Raw genomic sequence first — 17913 nt, forward strand, 5'->3', positions numbered from 1 at the left:
GCCTGGAACGAGACTGGGAAATACCGAGTCAAGGTAAGGTAGAAAACTTCTTAAAAGTCTCCGGTCTCCGAGGCTCGACTAGCTGCACAGATCGCCAGCCGGCGTCAGTGCTACCGGGTTGATCAGCCTTACCAGGGCTAGACCCTGGTTCGATACGAGGGCCCTCCCACGTGGAGACCCTCCGAGGTGGTCGCCATATTGCCCGTGTGGTCGCCGTTGCTATTTCCATTTGATCGCCGCCCTGTCCACCGATTCGTTCTGTGCGCACAGAGGCGAGCCGTGCGCACGCATAAGTTCAGCGACGCGCGCAAGGGCGCCGGGCGCACAGCCATGCACCCAACTGTGCCGGGTGCATAAGTTAAAAAAAACCCAAAAAACCCCGTGCGCAGAGCGGCATGCGCATGCGACCTACACGCACAACTTCGGCGCACCTGGAGCGCATATCTCAGCCTCCTGGCATACGCTTGAATGCACAAACATTCTTTTGGCGCACACAAATCATGGCACCACCAGACAAGAAGCTTAAGGCCCAGGGCCTCTGCCCAGTACGCCACTTTAGAGCTGCGCAGCACGAAGAGGTCACGGCCTTATGTATACAGTGCGAGAAGGCCCTGGGTGATCTAGCCCAAGGTCCTCCCCAGCCGATATGGGAATCCGGTTCCACCGACAGTACACCGGACCTCACTACTCCCAGCGGGAGCCTCCTTTAAACGGGGCTTCCCGGAGACGCAGTGCCTCTCAATTTAGACCCAGCATCTTTCTTCTGGGTAGAATTCTTCAAAGGCCTACATACCTTTGTCCACATGCAACCGGTGCCTACGATGACACAATCACAGCCTTCCCTAGAGGACCCTAATGTTCCGGGACCCTCTAAACCCAGAGAAGTGCCTCGCCCGCCCAAAAGCCTCAGCCTTGAGGACATGGACACCTCGGATGAGGGTCAAGACTTCCTGGAGGAAGGAGAAATCCCTCCAGGAACGGAACCCTACCGAACCATGAAGCGGTTCTTCGCCAAAGACTAGCTTTCAGACCTCATTGCAGACAGCTTGAAAGAGCTCGCTATCCCAGGCACAAGGGCTACAGGGGAACCGAAGACGAATCCCCTCCTCGAGGGACTCCGTCAGACCCCCCGCCATTTCCCTTTGCTGCAAGCTGTTCAACAGCTGATTGACCAGGAATGGGACTCTCCGGAGGCCACGTTCAAAGGGGGGCAGGCCCTGGCAGCCACGTACCCCCTGGACCCCGCGGCAAAAGATCACTTGGCATTCCCCAACGTGGATGCCATGGTCTGTACGGTCACTAAGCGCGCACTACCATTCCAGTCGAGAGAGGAGCGGCACTCAAGAATGCCCAGGACAGATGTCTGGAATCCATCCTCAAACAGTCATTCGACATATCAGCTATGTCGCTACAGATTGCGGCCTGCTGCGCCATGGTGACATGCGCCTGTTTATCAAAGATCAGGAACGCCACCACACCTGTCGAAGCACTAGAACCAGGAGTATTATTCCTCACGGATGCGACCTCCGACCTGGCAGCCAGAGGCGTCTCGTTCGTGGTGGCAGCCAGAAGGCAACTCTGGCTCCGAAGCTGGCCAGCTGACATGACTTACAAAACAAGACACATGAGAATACCCTTTAAGGGAACCCTCTTGTTCGGAAGCGAACTGGAAAAGTTAACAGACAAATGGGGTGAATCCCCAGTACCGCGGCTACCGGAGGACAAGAACAAGAGAAGCCAGCGCCCCTCCCCCCGAACACCTAAGGGCACGGAATCCTTGTACACCCATATCTGGACGATTGGCTGATCAGAGCAAAATCCCCAGAGGAAAGCCAGCAGGCAACCAACAGAGTCAAAACTCTACTGGAAACCTCGGGTGGGTGGTCAACACAACAAGAGCAGTCTGCAGCCCTCCCAATCTTTGGAATACCTGGGAGTCAGGTTCGACACCAGACAAGACAAGGTTATTCTGACTCCTACAAGGAGAACAAAGCTGATGAACCAGTTGCGAAACCTGTTAATCAGTCTTTGCCCCAGGGTGTGGGACTATCTCCAAGTTCTTTGCCTCATGTCATCCACACTGGAAGTGGTCCCATGGGCAACAGCGCACATGCGGCCCCTACAGCGTTCCCTGCTGTCACGATGGAATCTGATGTCCCAAAACTACTCCGTTCGACCACAGCTCCCGGAGGAAGTTCAAACCCAGCTACAATGGTGGCTACAAGAAGACCGGACTGAGCAAGGGAGTAAGGCTATCCCTGCCGACCTGGATCCTGCTCACCACGGATGCGAGTCTACGAGGGTGGGGAGCCCACTGCCAAGAACTGACCACCCTGGGGCAGTGGGACAAGGAAGATTCGGGATGGAACATCAACCGACTGGAAGCACGGGCAGTCAGGCTAGCCTGCCTATGGTTCAGTCACAGACTCCGGGGCGAATCTGTCAGAGTCATGTCAGACAATGCCACAGCAGTGGCCTATATCAACTGACAGGGAGGAACCAGAAGCCAACAGGTGTCCCTGGAAATAGAACCCCTAATGGAGTGGGCGGAATCAAACCTACAAGAGATCTCAGCCGCCCACATTGTGGGAAAAGACAACATCACTGCGGACTACCTCAGCAGAGAAAGTGTAGACCCAGGGGAATGGAGGCTGTCGGCCACAGCTTTCCAGTTGATAATAAACCACTGGGGAACACCAGCCATGGACCTCCTGGCGACCCGGTCCAACGCCTAAGTTCCCAACTTCTTCAGTCGCAGACGAGAACCACAATCCCAAGGGATTGATGCCTTCGTCCAGGTCTGGCCACAGGAAGTCTTGCTCTATGCCTTCCCTCTGTGGCCACTACTGGGCGGGATCATCCGCAAGATAGAACACCACAGGGGCCCAGTACTTCTAGTGGCCCCTGGACTGGCCAAGAAGGCCGTGGTACGCAGACATGCGAAGACTACTGACAGGGAGCCCCCTCCCTCTACCTCCACACAGGGATCTGCTCCAACAAGGCCCGATCCTCCACGAAGACCCAACTCTGTTCTCTCTTACGGTCTGGCCATTGAGAGGACATGCCTGAAGAAGAGCGGATACTCGGGGGTGGTGATTGACACTCTGCTCCGAGCACACAAGTTTTCCACATCTCTAACCTACATACGAATATGGAGAAAATTTGAAGCCTGGTGTGAAGATCGCGACATCCTCCCGTGGACAGTTAAGATCCCCACAATTCTGGAATTCCTGCAGAACGGCTTACAGAAGGGGTTGTCTCTCAACTCCATCAAAGTATAGGTGGCTGCGCTGGCCTGCTACAGAGCCAAGGTGGAGGGCGGCAGCCTAGCCTCTCACCCGGATGTCTCCCGCTTCCTGAAAGGGGTCAAGCAGATCCGACCACCCCTAAAGTGGCCGGTACCCTTATGGAATCTCAATCTAGTCTTAGACTTCCTAGCAGGAGTCTCCTTCAGACCCACCCACGGTCTGTCCCTCTGCCTACTAACTTTGAAGACTGCATTTCTAGTGGCAGTCGCATCTCTGAGCTCCAAGCACTGTCCTGTCGAGAACCATTCCTTAGGTTCACACCGGAATCCATACAGCTATCAAAAGTGGTTTCTCACTTCTAAATCAAACCATCTCGCTACCATCGCCAGACAAGCATAAGGACTCGGAGGAATCTCACCGCCTTCGCCATCTTAAAGTCGGCAGATTCCTAATCCGATACCTGGAAAAGTTGTAATCCGTACGAAAGACGGACCACCTCTTCTTCCTTCACAGCGGGAAGAAACAAGGGGAAGCAGCCTCACGGGCAACCCTAGCCTGCTGGATCAAAGAATTTATCAAGGTGGCCTACATAGAGGTAGGCAAACCTTCATCTCCACAAGTCAAGGCCCACTCCACTAGAGTCCAGGCAGTTTCATGGGCGGAAACCAAGATGCTGTCACCCGCCGAGATCTGTCGGGCAGTGACATGGTCCTCCAGTCATACCTTCTCTAGGTTCTATCGCCTGGATGTTCAGGCTCGGGAGCACACAGCATTCGCAAGGGCAGTACTAAGTGGGCCACGGGCAGCCTCCCACCCAGTTCGGGAGTAGCTTTTGTACATCCCATTGGTCCTGAGTCCATCTGCTACATGCTAGGAAATGGAGAAATTACTTACCTGATAATTTCATTTTCCTTAGTGTAGACAGATGGACTCAGCATCCCGTCCACGGCTGCCGACAATCACGGAAACCTTGGGGGACAATCCCCGAGAACAAGACAAACACGGGTAAGCCAAGCTTTCCTCTAATTAGGACACCCATACCTACTGGGTGTCGGCGTTTCTTGGTTGAGTGCACTGGCGGTCTCCAGCTATGGTTGGGTTGATCCATGAGGAGAGATGGACTGGAGTTCTTCCCCGCAAGAGAAGCTAACTACACGCTGCCATTTTTTGGAGAGTTTATTAATACTGGGTTTGTTTTGTCTTCCTGCCGGCACAGACATAAAAGTAATATAGAAGAATGGCAGTAAAGTTGGAATGGAGTCGGGTAAAGTTGTTTTGAATAGTGGAATCATGAGAGACTGATCTGATCGGGAATTGTGGATGTATATGGAATTTTTGAGATTAGTACTCGACTGTGAATAAGAATTTGTCCCCTGAGGAGATTGAGTGTGTTAAAAATTTCCCCTGAAGAAGCCCTGGCAGGGTGAAACAAGGCACCTTGTTGGGGGTGAACGTCGTTGGAATAGGGGGGTGAATACTATTGGAGTGGAACAGCATATATATGTATGAAAATAATGTAATGTTAATGTAATGTATTAGAGGTTTAAATACGGGTGAATATTGTTGGAATCGTGGGGATGAAATGGAGTAAACATATTAGATGTTTAAAACAACGAATGAGTACTGAAATACTAATTGGATTTTATGGGTGGGTTCAGGTTTTATGTGTATGATTTGAGTGTGAATGTAGGATATTAAAGGGATAGGGATAGGAGATGCCTGTGGAGTATTATAGTGTATATGTATTATACTATGTTATGTAAACATGACATTTCCAGAGTTATAAGATGGATGAGGTCTCTCATCTTGTTTGATTAAATTGTATATTTTATGCATATTGTGTGAATTGGTGAAGTGCAATATAAATTAATAATAAAAATTTGAATAAATGATCTCTTTGTATGGGATTATATACATGTTGTAATACATAATGAATTATAGTATTGTGCAAATGTATGATAGTAATTATTAATGATTCCTATTGTGTGATGATGCTGTAATCAGTAGGGGGGATCTGGAATAGTCCTCGTAGTATTGTACCAGATTAGGTCTCCAGCTATAACCACATCAACCAGTTCAAGTTAATCAAGTTAACCAAGTTATACAAGTTAATCAAGGTAACCAAGTTAATCAAGTTATTCAGTCACACATATATCCACAATTGCTTTTCAAAGAGAATACTGAAGAGCATGGCATCCTGCAGGGGTATATGTACTAAGGCTGACGTCAGATTCAAATCTGTTCCGTCTCCAACTGCTATCACTATACCCATTGGTCCCGAGTCCATCTGTCTACACTAAGGAAAATGAAATTATCAGGTAAGTAATTTCTCCAATTCTGCTGCCAGGATATACTGTGGGCTCAAGATGGAGGAGATGTAACTGATAGATCAGGAGTAGCTGTTGCAGGACTAGAAAAGTGCACAGAGGAGAGAGAGAACAAGAGATTGAGGAGAAGGGACAGAGGAGAAAGATGGGGGAGTCTGAAAGGAGGTGTCCAGAAATGCTCCGGAGCATGAGGAGGACAGGAACAGTAGAACTGAGCAAGGAGGCAGCTGCAGCCATGCATCTTCAGGCCTAGAATCCACCTTGTTTTGGCTGATCCTCAGTATCGTATTGAGGCTGAAATTGGGATTAATTATTTTGCAATTCTTGTCTTATTCAAAAAACATTGCACTGAGCAAGCCATCCATTCCTGAAACTTTGACTGAAGTGGATTAGCTTTAGACTTGAAATGATAGATCTCTATCTGACCTATGTATACTGCTTGAGGTTCAGGCCATTAGGACCATATTTGAGGACATTAAATCTGGCATTGATCATCAGACAACCAAGTGATATTTCTATCTTTTCTTCTGTTTAAAATTCATTCATAAGTCACACCATATTTGGGCTTGTCTAACTGTTTACCTCTTTATATTATCTCACCTTGGGTCTTTTCAAACCACAGTTGCTGCAGTTGTTCATTATCCCAATCGGCAGTATAGCAGGGGGTGCTTATAGCAACTTACAGTAGGAGCTATGGCAGGACCTCAGAATGGAATTTTATAATTTCATTGGCCTATATAGCATGATGGGTGCAATTGATTGAATATATATAGTGCTTATGCCACCTTATAAAAGGGAAGGTGCCTTTAGAAACAGGAAATCCTTTTATTTCTGAATGTGCAAGCAGTATGTGATGTGCATATCTAATGAATGTGGTGGCCCGGTATCCAAGGTTCTGCCATAACTTTCCTGATACTATGCCCTTTATGAGGGATTCAGAGGGCCATTATGGAGGAGGGAAAGTACACCTTTAACTTATCTACAAGTAAGTTTCACATTCTGCCTATCTTCAGCTAGCATAGCCCTGCAAATAATACTGATCAATTAAAAGACCACATTCAAGGCTGACAGTAGATTAACATATCCACACAAACCGTCATCTCTTGCTGCCATTATCGTGGGTGTGTGTGGTTGGGACCTTGGCATTTAGTAGGAAAGACATCCTCAATGCAAAGCTGCATGTATGGTAGCCAGACAGTCAATACAGCTTACTCTCGCTATCTTTCTCCTAGGTCAGAGTTGACCAACTCCAATCCTCAAGAGCCACAAACAGTCCTGTTTTTCAGGATATCCAGAATGAATATGCATGGGATATGAAGACATTGCATGCACGACTATCTCATGGTTTGTGGTTCTTGAGGACTGAAGTTGGTCAGCTCTGTCCTAGCTGATGTGGGATATTTGTGACAGCTGGGGTTCATTCCAGTGACTCTTGCAAAGAGTTCAGCAGACTGAAAGCACACTGAGACCCATGTATCCACTCATTTCATGATAAAGCAGACATTTTGAATTTTAAAAGACACTTCAGATGTTTGAATTACTCAGGTTGGGAACTTAAAATACTCCCCAGAAAAGTAGCTATGATTGTGCTCACCTGCTGTATTCTTCGAAACACTGCAGAGAGGTAGTACATATAGAAGCCAACACTACTCTCTACCTTCACCTGGATCTCTGTTGCGCCTCCCCCCCCTCATTTGTCAGTACTGAGCAGGAGTACTACTGGACCTGAGGAGAGGAAGTGAAAGGAGTTGAGAAAAGAATAACTAGACTTTAACACAGGTGCCTCAGATGTCTCAGAAGCAGCAGCATAAGAAGGGGGAGGAAAGTGCCGAATTGCTGGAGGAATTGGAACCAGAAGATGGATAAAATACTACAGAGGTAGGGATATGATCATGCCAACAGATTTTTGCTGCATTTAACAAGAGAACAACAAGACTCTGGAACAGATGTTTGAAAACACCACTGTGCTCTTTGGGAAAGACCACTAGAAAAATCCTGGTGACCAAGGATTTTCTTCTCTACTTTTGTGCCACTTACAGGAGGCAATCCACAATGACTCTGGGAGTTTTTGTGAATCAATTATAAAATGTTGTTATCATGAAAAAAGAAACAAAACATTGCTTGGCATGGTCATGTCCCTGCCTCTGTAGCCTTTTAACCATCTTCTGCTTCCAATTCCTCCAGCAGCGTCTTGACACTTTCCTCCTCTTCCTACTACTTCTGAGACATCTGAGGTGCCTATGTTTGGTCTAGTAATTCTTTCCTACTCGCCTTTCACCTCCTCTCCTGGGGTCCAGTAGCACTTCTGCTTCTTCCGCTCAGTACTGACAACCAGCCCCAAATGCTGGGTTTACTGTTATGCAGTTTTGAAGGAAAAAGACAGCAAAGAAGAAAAGAGCACTGATCATACTCAGTTCAAGGGGCACATGATATTTTGTGTAGCACTTGCTAAAATGTGTTCTGATGCTATTAGCATATAGATGTTATAGTTTTTATATTAGCATGCTATTGAGGCTACATATTGATACATGCACTAACATCTTATTCGATCACGCATTGTGTGCTGTTTTAGCATGCATGGAAAACTTTTTTAATGTGGGCATGTTAAAATTTTCTGTGTTTTAGTTAATAAATAAAAATGTATTGAAAAACTTGTTTTGTTAGCATTGACTATGGAAGAGTGTAGCAGTGACTAGTTTGTGCATGAGTTGTTGTTGATGTGGAGACTCTTTTTAGTGCCTGACTGGTACCTGCTGGCATAGAGAAGCTGTGCAGACCTAAAAAGGCCCTATTCATTTATGTTCTTCAAAATCAAAATGCCAAAGAACTTAAACCATCCTGTTGTTATTTTTGGGGTGAAGATGCATCTTCAAAGATTGGAAACCTTACATAACCCTCAACAGATTTATTTTCGGCAAGATGTGTTATGTCAAACCCTAGGTGGAAACAGCTGTCCCGTGGTCACGATTACAGCCATGCCAGAGTCCAAGTACTACGAACACATTTGCCAGTTCCGTAAGTACTAGTTTACTTTATTATTTTCTGACATACTTTAAAGATTTTTAAATTAATTTACATCAGATGGTTTTCAGTCAACTGACGTACAGACATTGCACTGCTGTCCATTTGTTCCTGGGTGCATCTGTTGTAGGCAGCCTTCTGATTCTTATTGACTTAAAATTTGTTGATAAAATGTGTGCACTTCAGACAAAGGGAAGGTCTCATGTGGTGATACCATGAAGAAGCAACAATAATGTACTTAATTATATGTCCCCTTATTTTACTTTCTTGTGGTATTTGCCATGGCGTTAGAGCTTGTTTTTCTCCGAAACAAATTATTTCAAATTAATGAAGAAGAGGATTTGCAGTGAGCATGGCCACCTCTGTTCCTATACTAGCATGGTGGTCATGTCAGGACCATGGTGTTGGCTCCACTATGGACTGTTCAGCCTATTTGTTGTGATATTTTGGTATTCAATTCCCCTACTGGCATCTTTGAAGGTTGTAATACCTTTTTGGTTATCTATTTATTTAATTAAACCATCTCATATTCCACTCCTTCCAAAATATATTTCAGCGTGGATTGCAGTAAGTCACACATAAAACAAACATAAATACAATTAAGACATAAAATATATTAAAAAAAACAAACACGCACAAAAAGTACAGCAAACTTATCAGTTATAAATAAGTTGAAATAAAATTACTTAAAAGCCTCCCTAGCATACGTGTTTTCATTTGTTTCCTAAAACATTTTACATCGCTATCCTCCCTCAACTTAACTGGCAACTCATTCCATAAAGTGGAAACATGAGAAAAAGCTCTTGTAGGAGTACACTGCAGGTGCTAGCCACTAACTGCTGGAGCTTTGAATAACTTTGTCCCTGATGATCGCAAGGAACAGGCAAGCTCATACCAGTGCAACTTATTCACTACCATGCATGGATCTTCCAAATAGAGCAGCTTATTTGTAATCACAAGTATTTTACATACTGATCTCCATTTTACTGGAAGCCAATGCAGTTCTTGCAATACTGGAGTAATGTGTTTTGAAAACCAGTTCCAGTTAGCCTAGCCACTGCGTTTTGAATCAGCTGTATAGCCTGAGGCAGCTTTTCTGGGAGCCCAACAAGCAAACTACTGCAGTAGTCAAGATGAAGGCAATAGAATCCTAAACTCCCCATGGCTTCTCAATTTCATTGAGGTATTTTTTGCTGCTTTTTGGGATCATATATAATCATTGGTCAAAAGATATGGAGTGGGTTTTTTTTTTTTTAACTCTTCTTATGCTTCTCATCTCATATACAAAATAGAAAAAGACGTATTACTTCATGTAAAAGCAGTGCTTGCTTTTATCTTTGGATCGACGTGATATCACGTTTCATGTACCGCTGTTTCAGGGGCATTCCGCTTAGCACCTGCTGACAGGTGAAAATCAAAATGGCCGATCATTGAAACACTTGAAAGATAAAATGCATTCACAAAATAAAATGCTGTCATTGCTAAGCAGAATGCCCTTGAAGCAGTTATAGATGAAACGTGATATGTCAGGTCGAAGATAAAAGCAAGCGCTACTTTTACAGGAAGTAATAATTCTTTTACTATTGTGTATATGAGATTAGAAGCTCATTTTATTAGTATAAGAAAAGTTCCAAAAAACCCCACTACATATCTTTGGACCAATGATTATATGTGACCCCAAAAAGCAGTAAAAAAAATACCTCAATGCAATTGAGTAGCCATGAGTTGTTATGAAGGTCCTATTGAGGAAATATAATACTGGTAATACAAAAGTATTTTTGAGTAAGAAATGCCAGTACAAAGAAGATTCATTCGCCTTGATATTTCATTAAATCATTTTGGTGCATCAGTATATTTTGGGAACTGTTGGTAAACGTGATAAAGTAGTCAAGATGATCCATTACTAGTACTGGAACTACTGTTCTGAACATTTCAGCAGTGAGAAGAAGTTTAAATGGTTTAATCATTTTATAACTTATTACCAGATACATTTAATCAAGCGCTGGACAGGTTTCAAAGTTTAGAATTTACATGTACACCCAGATTCCTAGCCTCTGTTAAAATTGTTAGTTGAAGTCTCTCAAACGGTAAAACCATGTTACCATGTTTTGGTGTCTGCTTGCCAGCCCGTAAGACTTTAGTCTTATGGACATTTAATGCCATCCCATTGCTTGTTAACCAATGTCTAATGCTAGTTAGGCTTTCCTGAAAAGCAATACTGGGGGAGCATCATCCTTTATTTTATTTAGTATTTCTTTGGCATTTATTCTATTAAATGCTAAATAAAATGAATAAAGGATGATGCTTTCCTTATTGCTTAGTATAAATATCTGAATGTTGTTAGCATAGGTGAAATAAATGATCCCAAGTGATTTAATCAAGGAACCTAAAGGTGACAAATATTTAATAGGACAGAAGGTAACGCCGAGCCTTGTGGAACCCCAGAAAGCAGGGGTCTCCAGATGGAATAGCTGTTACACTGCTTTCTGTCCTTCAGAAAGGAGGTGAACCAGATCAAAACTGCCCCATCCACCCCAAAATTCTGCAAACAGGAAGGTAACAGATTGTGTCCCATAGTGTCAAATGCTGCTCATCTAGGATTACATTTTCCTCCAGAAATTCAATTAGTTGCAACAAAACATTTTTTTATTACCTTAGCTAATTTTGGCAGGTTAGACACAGGTCTATAATTGGTTAAGGGTCTCCACTGGCAATTTTTCATCCTTTAAAACCAGCCTATAACTGTTGCTTCTCTCAACTGCTTGAGCATTGGGCTCTGGGCCAAGGATGTATTAGTGATGGCCCTGATAACCTCAAACAATTCACCCTTCAGACTCCTAACCATAGCAGATGGACAGGGATCTAAAGGTGAAAAAATAGATTTAACTACCCTATAGTTGAAGTCAACTCTTTAATTGTAACCTGCCTAAAAGTGTTCCATTTCATCTCCCTCCTATCCTCAGAGGAATCAACAGAAGTGTTGCAAACTATATCAAATTGTGAGTTTATCTTTCAATTTTATCTTCAAAGTAAACTGCCTGCTTATTGCAAGTTGGCAGTTTATGAATATTCAGTTTCAGTATAGATGTCATGTTTTGTACAGTAGCAAACAATTCCATAGGGTGCTTAATAGACTTCTCTATTCTATCATTAAAATAGGCATGCTTAGCTTTTTTACAGGCTGTCCTGTATTCCCTTAACTGATCTCTATACATTTCTTCACCACAAACATAATAATGCTTCAATCTTCCTGAGGGACATTTTCTTAATGCTTGCATCAACAGAGTGCTACCCTATTTCCACACCTACTGTTGCTTCTCCTAAGAGTGCCACCCTATCGGATACAGTTCATAAGCTCTTATTCCATCTAGCGATCAAGTCTTCGGCTGACAATTCACCCCATTTCACATTATTTGTTTGTTTATTTTGGCATTTTATATACCGTCATTCCAAAAGAAGATCACAATGGTTTATAATAGCAACATTCACATTATAAGTCAACACAACATCAAAACATGTTAACTAGATTGCTATAATAGTAATTCATGATAAATTAGTTTCTTTTAAATAACATTCACAAGGTATTCAGTAAGTTGTCTTCATACTCTTTAAGTCTCTTAATCATTGTTGCTCGTTCATCAAACAATATCTATGTGATTTTCTACAAGTTGTTAATTTTATGTTAGATCATATGCATTTTTGAAGAGCCATGTTTTCAGTTCACATTTGAATCTCTTTCTTTCTGTATTCAGATGTAACGACTCTGGTAGAGAGTTCCACAACTTGGGGCCTGCTATAGAAAACATTCGGTCTCTTATGTGCATTAGATGTGTGCTCCGTTGTGTGGGTATGGTTAATAGCCCTTTGTTTTGTGATCTTGGTGTTCCTTTTGGTGTATTTGGTTGGAGAGTCTTGCCTAATCAGCTGGAGTTTCTGTCATTGATTATGTTGAAAATTAGTGTTAGTACTTTATAGTGGATTCTTGATTGTACTGGCAGCCAATGTAGATCTATCAGCAAAGGGGTGATGTGGTCAAATTTTATTTTCCCTAACAATAGTCTTGCAGAGGCATTTTGTAGTAACCGTAATAGTTTTAATTGTTCTGAGGGTAGGCCTAGTAATAGGGAGTTACAGTAATTTAAGTTTAAGAATATTAGTGTTTTTAAAACAGTGCAGAAGTCTTGGGATGTTAGTAGAGGTTTCAACCAATGTAAAATTCGCAGCTTGGAGTATCCTGATTTAATTAATTTATTTATATGCTTTTTCATTGTGATGTTCTCATCGATCTGTATTACTAGATCTTGCACTTGCTCAGAGGGTGTGATGTGAAAATTACCCAGGTCTAGGGATGGCGGTTTAATTATAGATTGGTTTCTCTTTAGCCACACGATTTCAATTTTTTTTTGTGTTTAGTGATAGTTTAAGCTGAAGTAGCTTTTGCTGTATTGCCTTCATGTATGCCGAGAGTTTCACTGCTGTGTTTTCAATTGATTTATCGATAGGAATATAGAACTATATGTCACCAGCATATAAAAAGAAGTTGATTCCTAGTTCTGCTAGTAATTTACACAGAAGAAGCATATAGAGAATGCAGAGCCTTGGGTGACACCTGTATCGATTGGGAATGTGTCAGATAAGTGGTTGCCCAGTTTGACTTGGAAAGTCCTATCGACTAGGAAGGAGAGAACCATTTGAGTATACTTCCGTTTATTCCAATTTTTTTCATCTGATGGCATACCAGAGTTTGGGCAACCATGTCAAATGCTGCTGTTAAATCTAATAGTACCAAGATATAAGAATCATCATTGTCAAAACCCTGTAGCAACCCACGCATCTCTCTGGCTCTGCCACCGCAGTCTTGTTTGGCAGTAGGCAGGCTCATTACCGAACTCTGTTTTCCATTCATAAAGAAATTCTTCCTTTACCACATTAGGCTGTATTAGCTTCTTGCCCTGGTAACTGAGTAGCTTTTTTTTTTTTTTAATTTTATTTTTATTATTTTGACCAAACAAAGCAAGACAATTCTTACTGTGCGAAAATAAAAATGCTATAATATACATTAAACCTAATAAACAAATATAAATTTCCAAGAAATATACATTTTCCCATTAAGTAACATAGGTAACAAAGGGGGTGAAAATTTTCAAGGAGAAAATAACAAGTGAAAAGCTGCATGCAATAGGCTTAACGTATATAAGGCTATCCTTTCAATTATGGATCCTCAGACCTAGAATCATCAGGAGAGATTATTATGACCCTCCTTGCTTTGATAAATGATTTTAACTGCTCAGGGAAAAAGAAAACATAATATTCCCTTTGAGATTTAACAACACATTTACACGGATATCTTAAAGTAAAAGAGAATCCCATTGAAACGAAAGAGTGAGGAAATCTCTCCTATCTTGTGTTACTCGTGTGAAGTCAGGGTATATACGGATCAAGGATCCAAAAAAAGGAACTTCTATGGACTTAAAATATCTTTTCATGACTTGCTCAAGTCCTTCTCCGATTATAAATGGTACCAAGAGAGTTGCTCGTTCGTAGAACTCAGCTGTGGAGTCCTCCAAGAACTGGGTCAAGTTTCCCAGAATCTCTGTACGGTTTTGCAAAGGAGCTCCATCCTTAGCTGAAACAGGAAGAAAAAACAACTTGCTGATGCAAGGAGTTTTCCCTTCCTCAAATTTTAAAATTTAGAGGAAATACTTTTTTAATGTAATAATAAGAGGTTCTCCCACAATCTTGGGAAAATTAAGGAAACGTAAATTTAAATGTCTCGAATGATTTTCCAGACTTCCCAGCCTATGGGAGACATTATTTAGATATTTTATCAGTTTTGCATTACAGTCCTGAGACCTCTGCAACCCTGTTTCAACTGTGTCCAGCCGTGGTTTTATTTCATTTAATTGACCTCATGGGTTTCCATTTTAATATTAAGATAATCCAGCTTATTGTTGTAGTCCTGCATAGAACCACCTAAAGCAGCTATAACGTCCCAAATCGCCTCCAATGTTACTATCACTGGCTTACGGGGCATCTGAAAATGGGGAACCTGCAAGGACTCACCCATCTTCCCCACCACTGGTATTCCAGCCAGTGTAGCCTTCCCCAGTCCATCCGTGGCACTTCCAAAAGCCTCCAGCTCCTTAGTCGGGGGTCGATGTAGGCGGCACCGGTCTCATATCTACACCTCCCGGTACTCCCAAGGCTTCCACAGACATTGTTAGTGTCATGGTTTCTCCTCCTCTCTGGCCTCCTCCCGTCAGCATCGCATGAGCCGTGACGGTGCTCCGTGACGCGGCAGCCAGCATGAGGTCAGGAGAAGTAATTACCATAGGAGAGCGAGGATCCGGGGGACTTAGTATAATTTCCCCCAGTGATGTCGATGCTCATTCACCGACTGTCACAGCGGGGGCTTCCTCCCCCTGCTGAGTAGCCTTCCCGGGTACGTCGGCTGTAATCAAACGCTGCACTGTTTGAGAGTCCGTGTCTGAGGGGTAGACATGGACCTTTCCTTTTATCTTAGCAGGCATTTTCCTAGGAAAAATTCAACAGGTAACCAGCGCAGCTTCCGGATGACCGGTTCATGCCGCCATCTTGCCACACCATAACTAAGTAGCTTTTGACTTCATACACTACACAATTTAAATAATATAAGGGAGTGATATGACCATAAAATCTTTAAAATTTGAAGACCAAGCACATACATCACCCAATCCTTGTGGCAAAATTATAAATCCAATGTGTGCCCCCTCCCCATATGTGTGAGATGGCATATTAGCTGTAGGCAGTTTTTCAAAAGACATTATAGACAAAGGTTCCCTGGCATATATGGAGGCAACATCATTTACATATGTATTAAAATCTCCAATGAGCACAAACTTATGGTACTTAAATTGAATTACTCCAGGTACTCTGCTGGCTAACCTCCCCGACTGTATAACCTGGAAGGAAATATATTAAACATATTATCCAATAATGGATCTGTTGACGAGCAGGCCACATTATCTTGCTTACGAATATGAAATGTATTCCTGTGAATAATAATAACCCCACCTCCACGTGCTTGCTGCACATACCCATAGCCGTTTGGGCAAGCTTGATTCAGCAAAAATATGACATGATCCTTATGCCAGGACTCTGTAATTAACAGCACATCTAGGTTATACTGAGAGATGATATTGGAGATATAATTATCCTTTGCCTTTATTGACCTTAAATTAATGTAGCCCACTTGCAGCTCACCATCAATACTACAGTTGTAAGCATTTCAATTCTCCACTTGAGCTTTACACAAAGAAAACAAAATTCTGTTTGTCGAAACAGCTCTTCTATGTCATAACAGCCCTGCATACCTCCCCTGGTCAGTTATACCCAAGATAGCCCCATCCATTATTACCGTAACAAACAAAATAGAAATGCAAAGGTCCGACATTACCAGTATGACCCCACTGCAGTTTAAAAAAATAATAAATTTACATTACTCTAAATGACATTGCAGCATTCCCTGACCAGGGTCCAGTGGCCTAAGAAGGGGCACACAAAGGGGCAGGTTGTTTGTTGGGCCTCCCCCCCCCCCTTTTCCCGGCTTGTTGATGCCCAATTGATGAAGTCACTGCATCTAGCGTGGGCTGCTCGCGACCAGCAGTGGATCAGGAAGCCAGGCGTAGAAGAGAGGGAGCAGTGTGTGCAGCAAGGTGGAGTAGAACAGCAAGTCCTGGGACTTTCACTTGAGAGGGTCCAGGCAACAAAAAAAAAAGATATGTATGAGCTTTCAAGACTACACAAGTCCCTTCTTCAGATGAGTGCACATGTGCCAGTTCCGGAGGGGGAAACAGTGTCTGCCTTTTGTCTGGAAGATTATCACTGTGTTAGCTCTTCTGGCTGGCAGGAAGGATTTTAAATGGATAAAACCCCAGCTAACTGCACATGATGGCTTATGCCACCATTGTCCAGTTAGAACAGGTTCCAGTTGAGCTGAAAGTTTTAAAGGAGCCATGCAAAATAAAAATGTTAAAATGGTTTTAACAAATTTGTGTTCTGGATACTAAGGCCAAGAGCTACCCATTTGTATGGTCAGAGACCACAGCCAACTCAAACACCGAAGTAACTGCACAGCAGTCACGGGCAAGATAGAAGGACTTTGATGAAACAGAAATATATCCAGATCTGTAAATTATCTCTCTCACTACTAAACTAAAATGAAACAAATGTTTGTTTTGTCTCTTATCTTGTTGGGTGCTTTCTATTTCTTTTATTTGTTTGAGCAGCTGGAGGCACTTTAAGCAATTGGTAGTCTTCTATGTTTAGGATACCAATAGATGCTCTTTCCTCCCCGTTTCTCTCTCTGCAAGTGAGCCCTCAACCAGAGAGGGCGCTGTAACTGCAGTGTAGCATACAGTATGTTGTTTGACAAAGTGAGTGTTCTTCAAGTTTGAAGTTTCCCGCATTCTGTGCATATTGTAGGGAATCGTCCGTATGTCTTCCTGACTGCTCGGGTTCACCCTGGAGAGACTAATGCAAGCTGGGTTATGAAGGGGACTTTGGAGTACCTGATGAGCAATAGCCCCTCTGCCCAAAGCTTACGGGAATCCTATATTTTCAAAATTGTTCCTATGCTGAACCCAGATGGTGTTATTAATGGAAAGTAAGTGAAATTCGCACGTTTTGGTCTATTGTACTTTATCAGCTTCAGTAAGTTGCTGGTGGGAGCTTCTTGGGGACTTCTGGGAGATCCTTGTTAAATTATTTACTGAAAACAGAACACCTCCCCAAGAGAAGCAGAGATGGCAGGAGGCCGTTGTTTAAAAAAAAAAAAAAAAAATTGCTTGATAACATCTTGTGAATAGTTTGGAATAAATGCCATGGCCATTTGTTTAGAAAAGGAAACCTCAAGCCCATGAATAACTATTTTCTCCTCAAATGCAATACGGCTCCATACAATTCATGCAGCAGGCTGTATACGCCTCATCCCATCAGTTAGGTTTCTTACTAGTAATGAAATAATTTCTTTATTTTGGTAGTCAGCATGAAGAGAGGAGTTATCCCAGTGTTCCCCACAATGTTAATTTTTTTTTAAACATTTTTCCCAGATATAATGTATTTGAATGTATGTTTTAGGTGCTGTAGTTTTAGAAGAAACTGCCATGCAATTTGAATTTTTAGAAAGGCAGCCATATTTTTGTATGATACATTTCTTGCAATTAAGCCCCAATTATGAGTGTTTTTTACATCTTAGAAAAGGTTTTCTCATACTGTGGCCACAGAGCATCAGGTTTTAAATGTGGGCAAGGCAGATGAGCTATAATTAAAGAAGACTA

At 42.8% G+C, this 17913-nt stretch overlaps 1 protein-coding gene across 4 annotated transcripts in view; it reads left to right on the top strand.

Annotated features, from left to right (window-relative positions):
• AGTPBP1 (ATP/GTP binding protein 1) overlaps positions 1 to 17913 on the top strand; it is a 567598-nt gene that overhangs the window by 325834 nt on the left and 223851 nt on the right. For all 4 annotated transcript variants that reach the window (XM_029617286.1, XM_029617267.1, XM_029617279.1 and 1 more), the window contains 2 exons: positions 8437 to 8590; positions 17060 to 17240. In XM_029617286.1, coding sequence (XP_029473146.1) covers positions 8437 to 8590; positions 17060 to 17240 — 335 coding nt within the window. The remainder of the gene's footprint in view (positions 1 to 8436; positions 8591 to 17059; positions 17241 to 17913) is intronic.

This window comes from Rhinatrema bivittatum, chromosome 1, assembly GCF_901001135.1.
Source record: "Rhinatrema bivittatum chromosome 1, aRhiBiv1.1, whole genome shotgun sequence".
Taxonomy (NCBI): Eukaryota; Metazoa; Chordata; class Amphibia; order Gymnophiona; family Rhinatrematidae; genus Rhinatrema; species Rhinatrema bivittatum.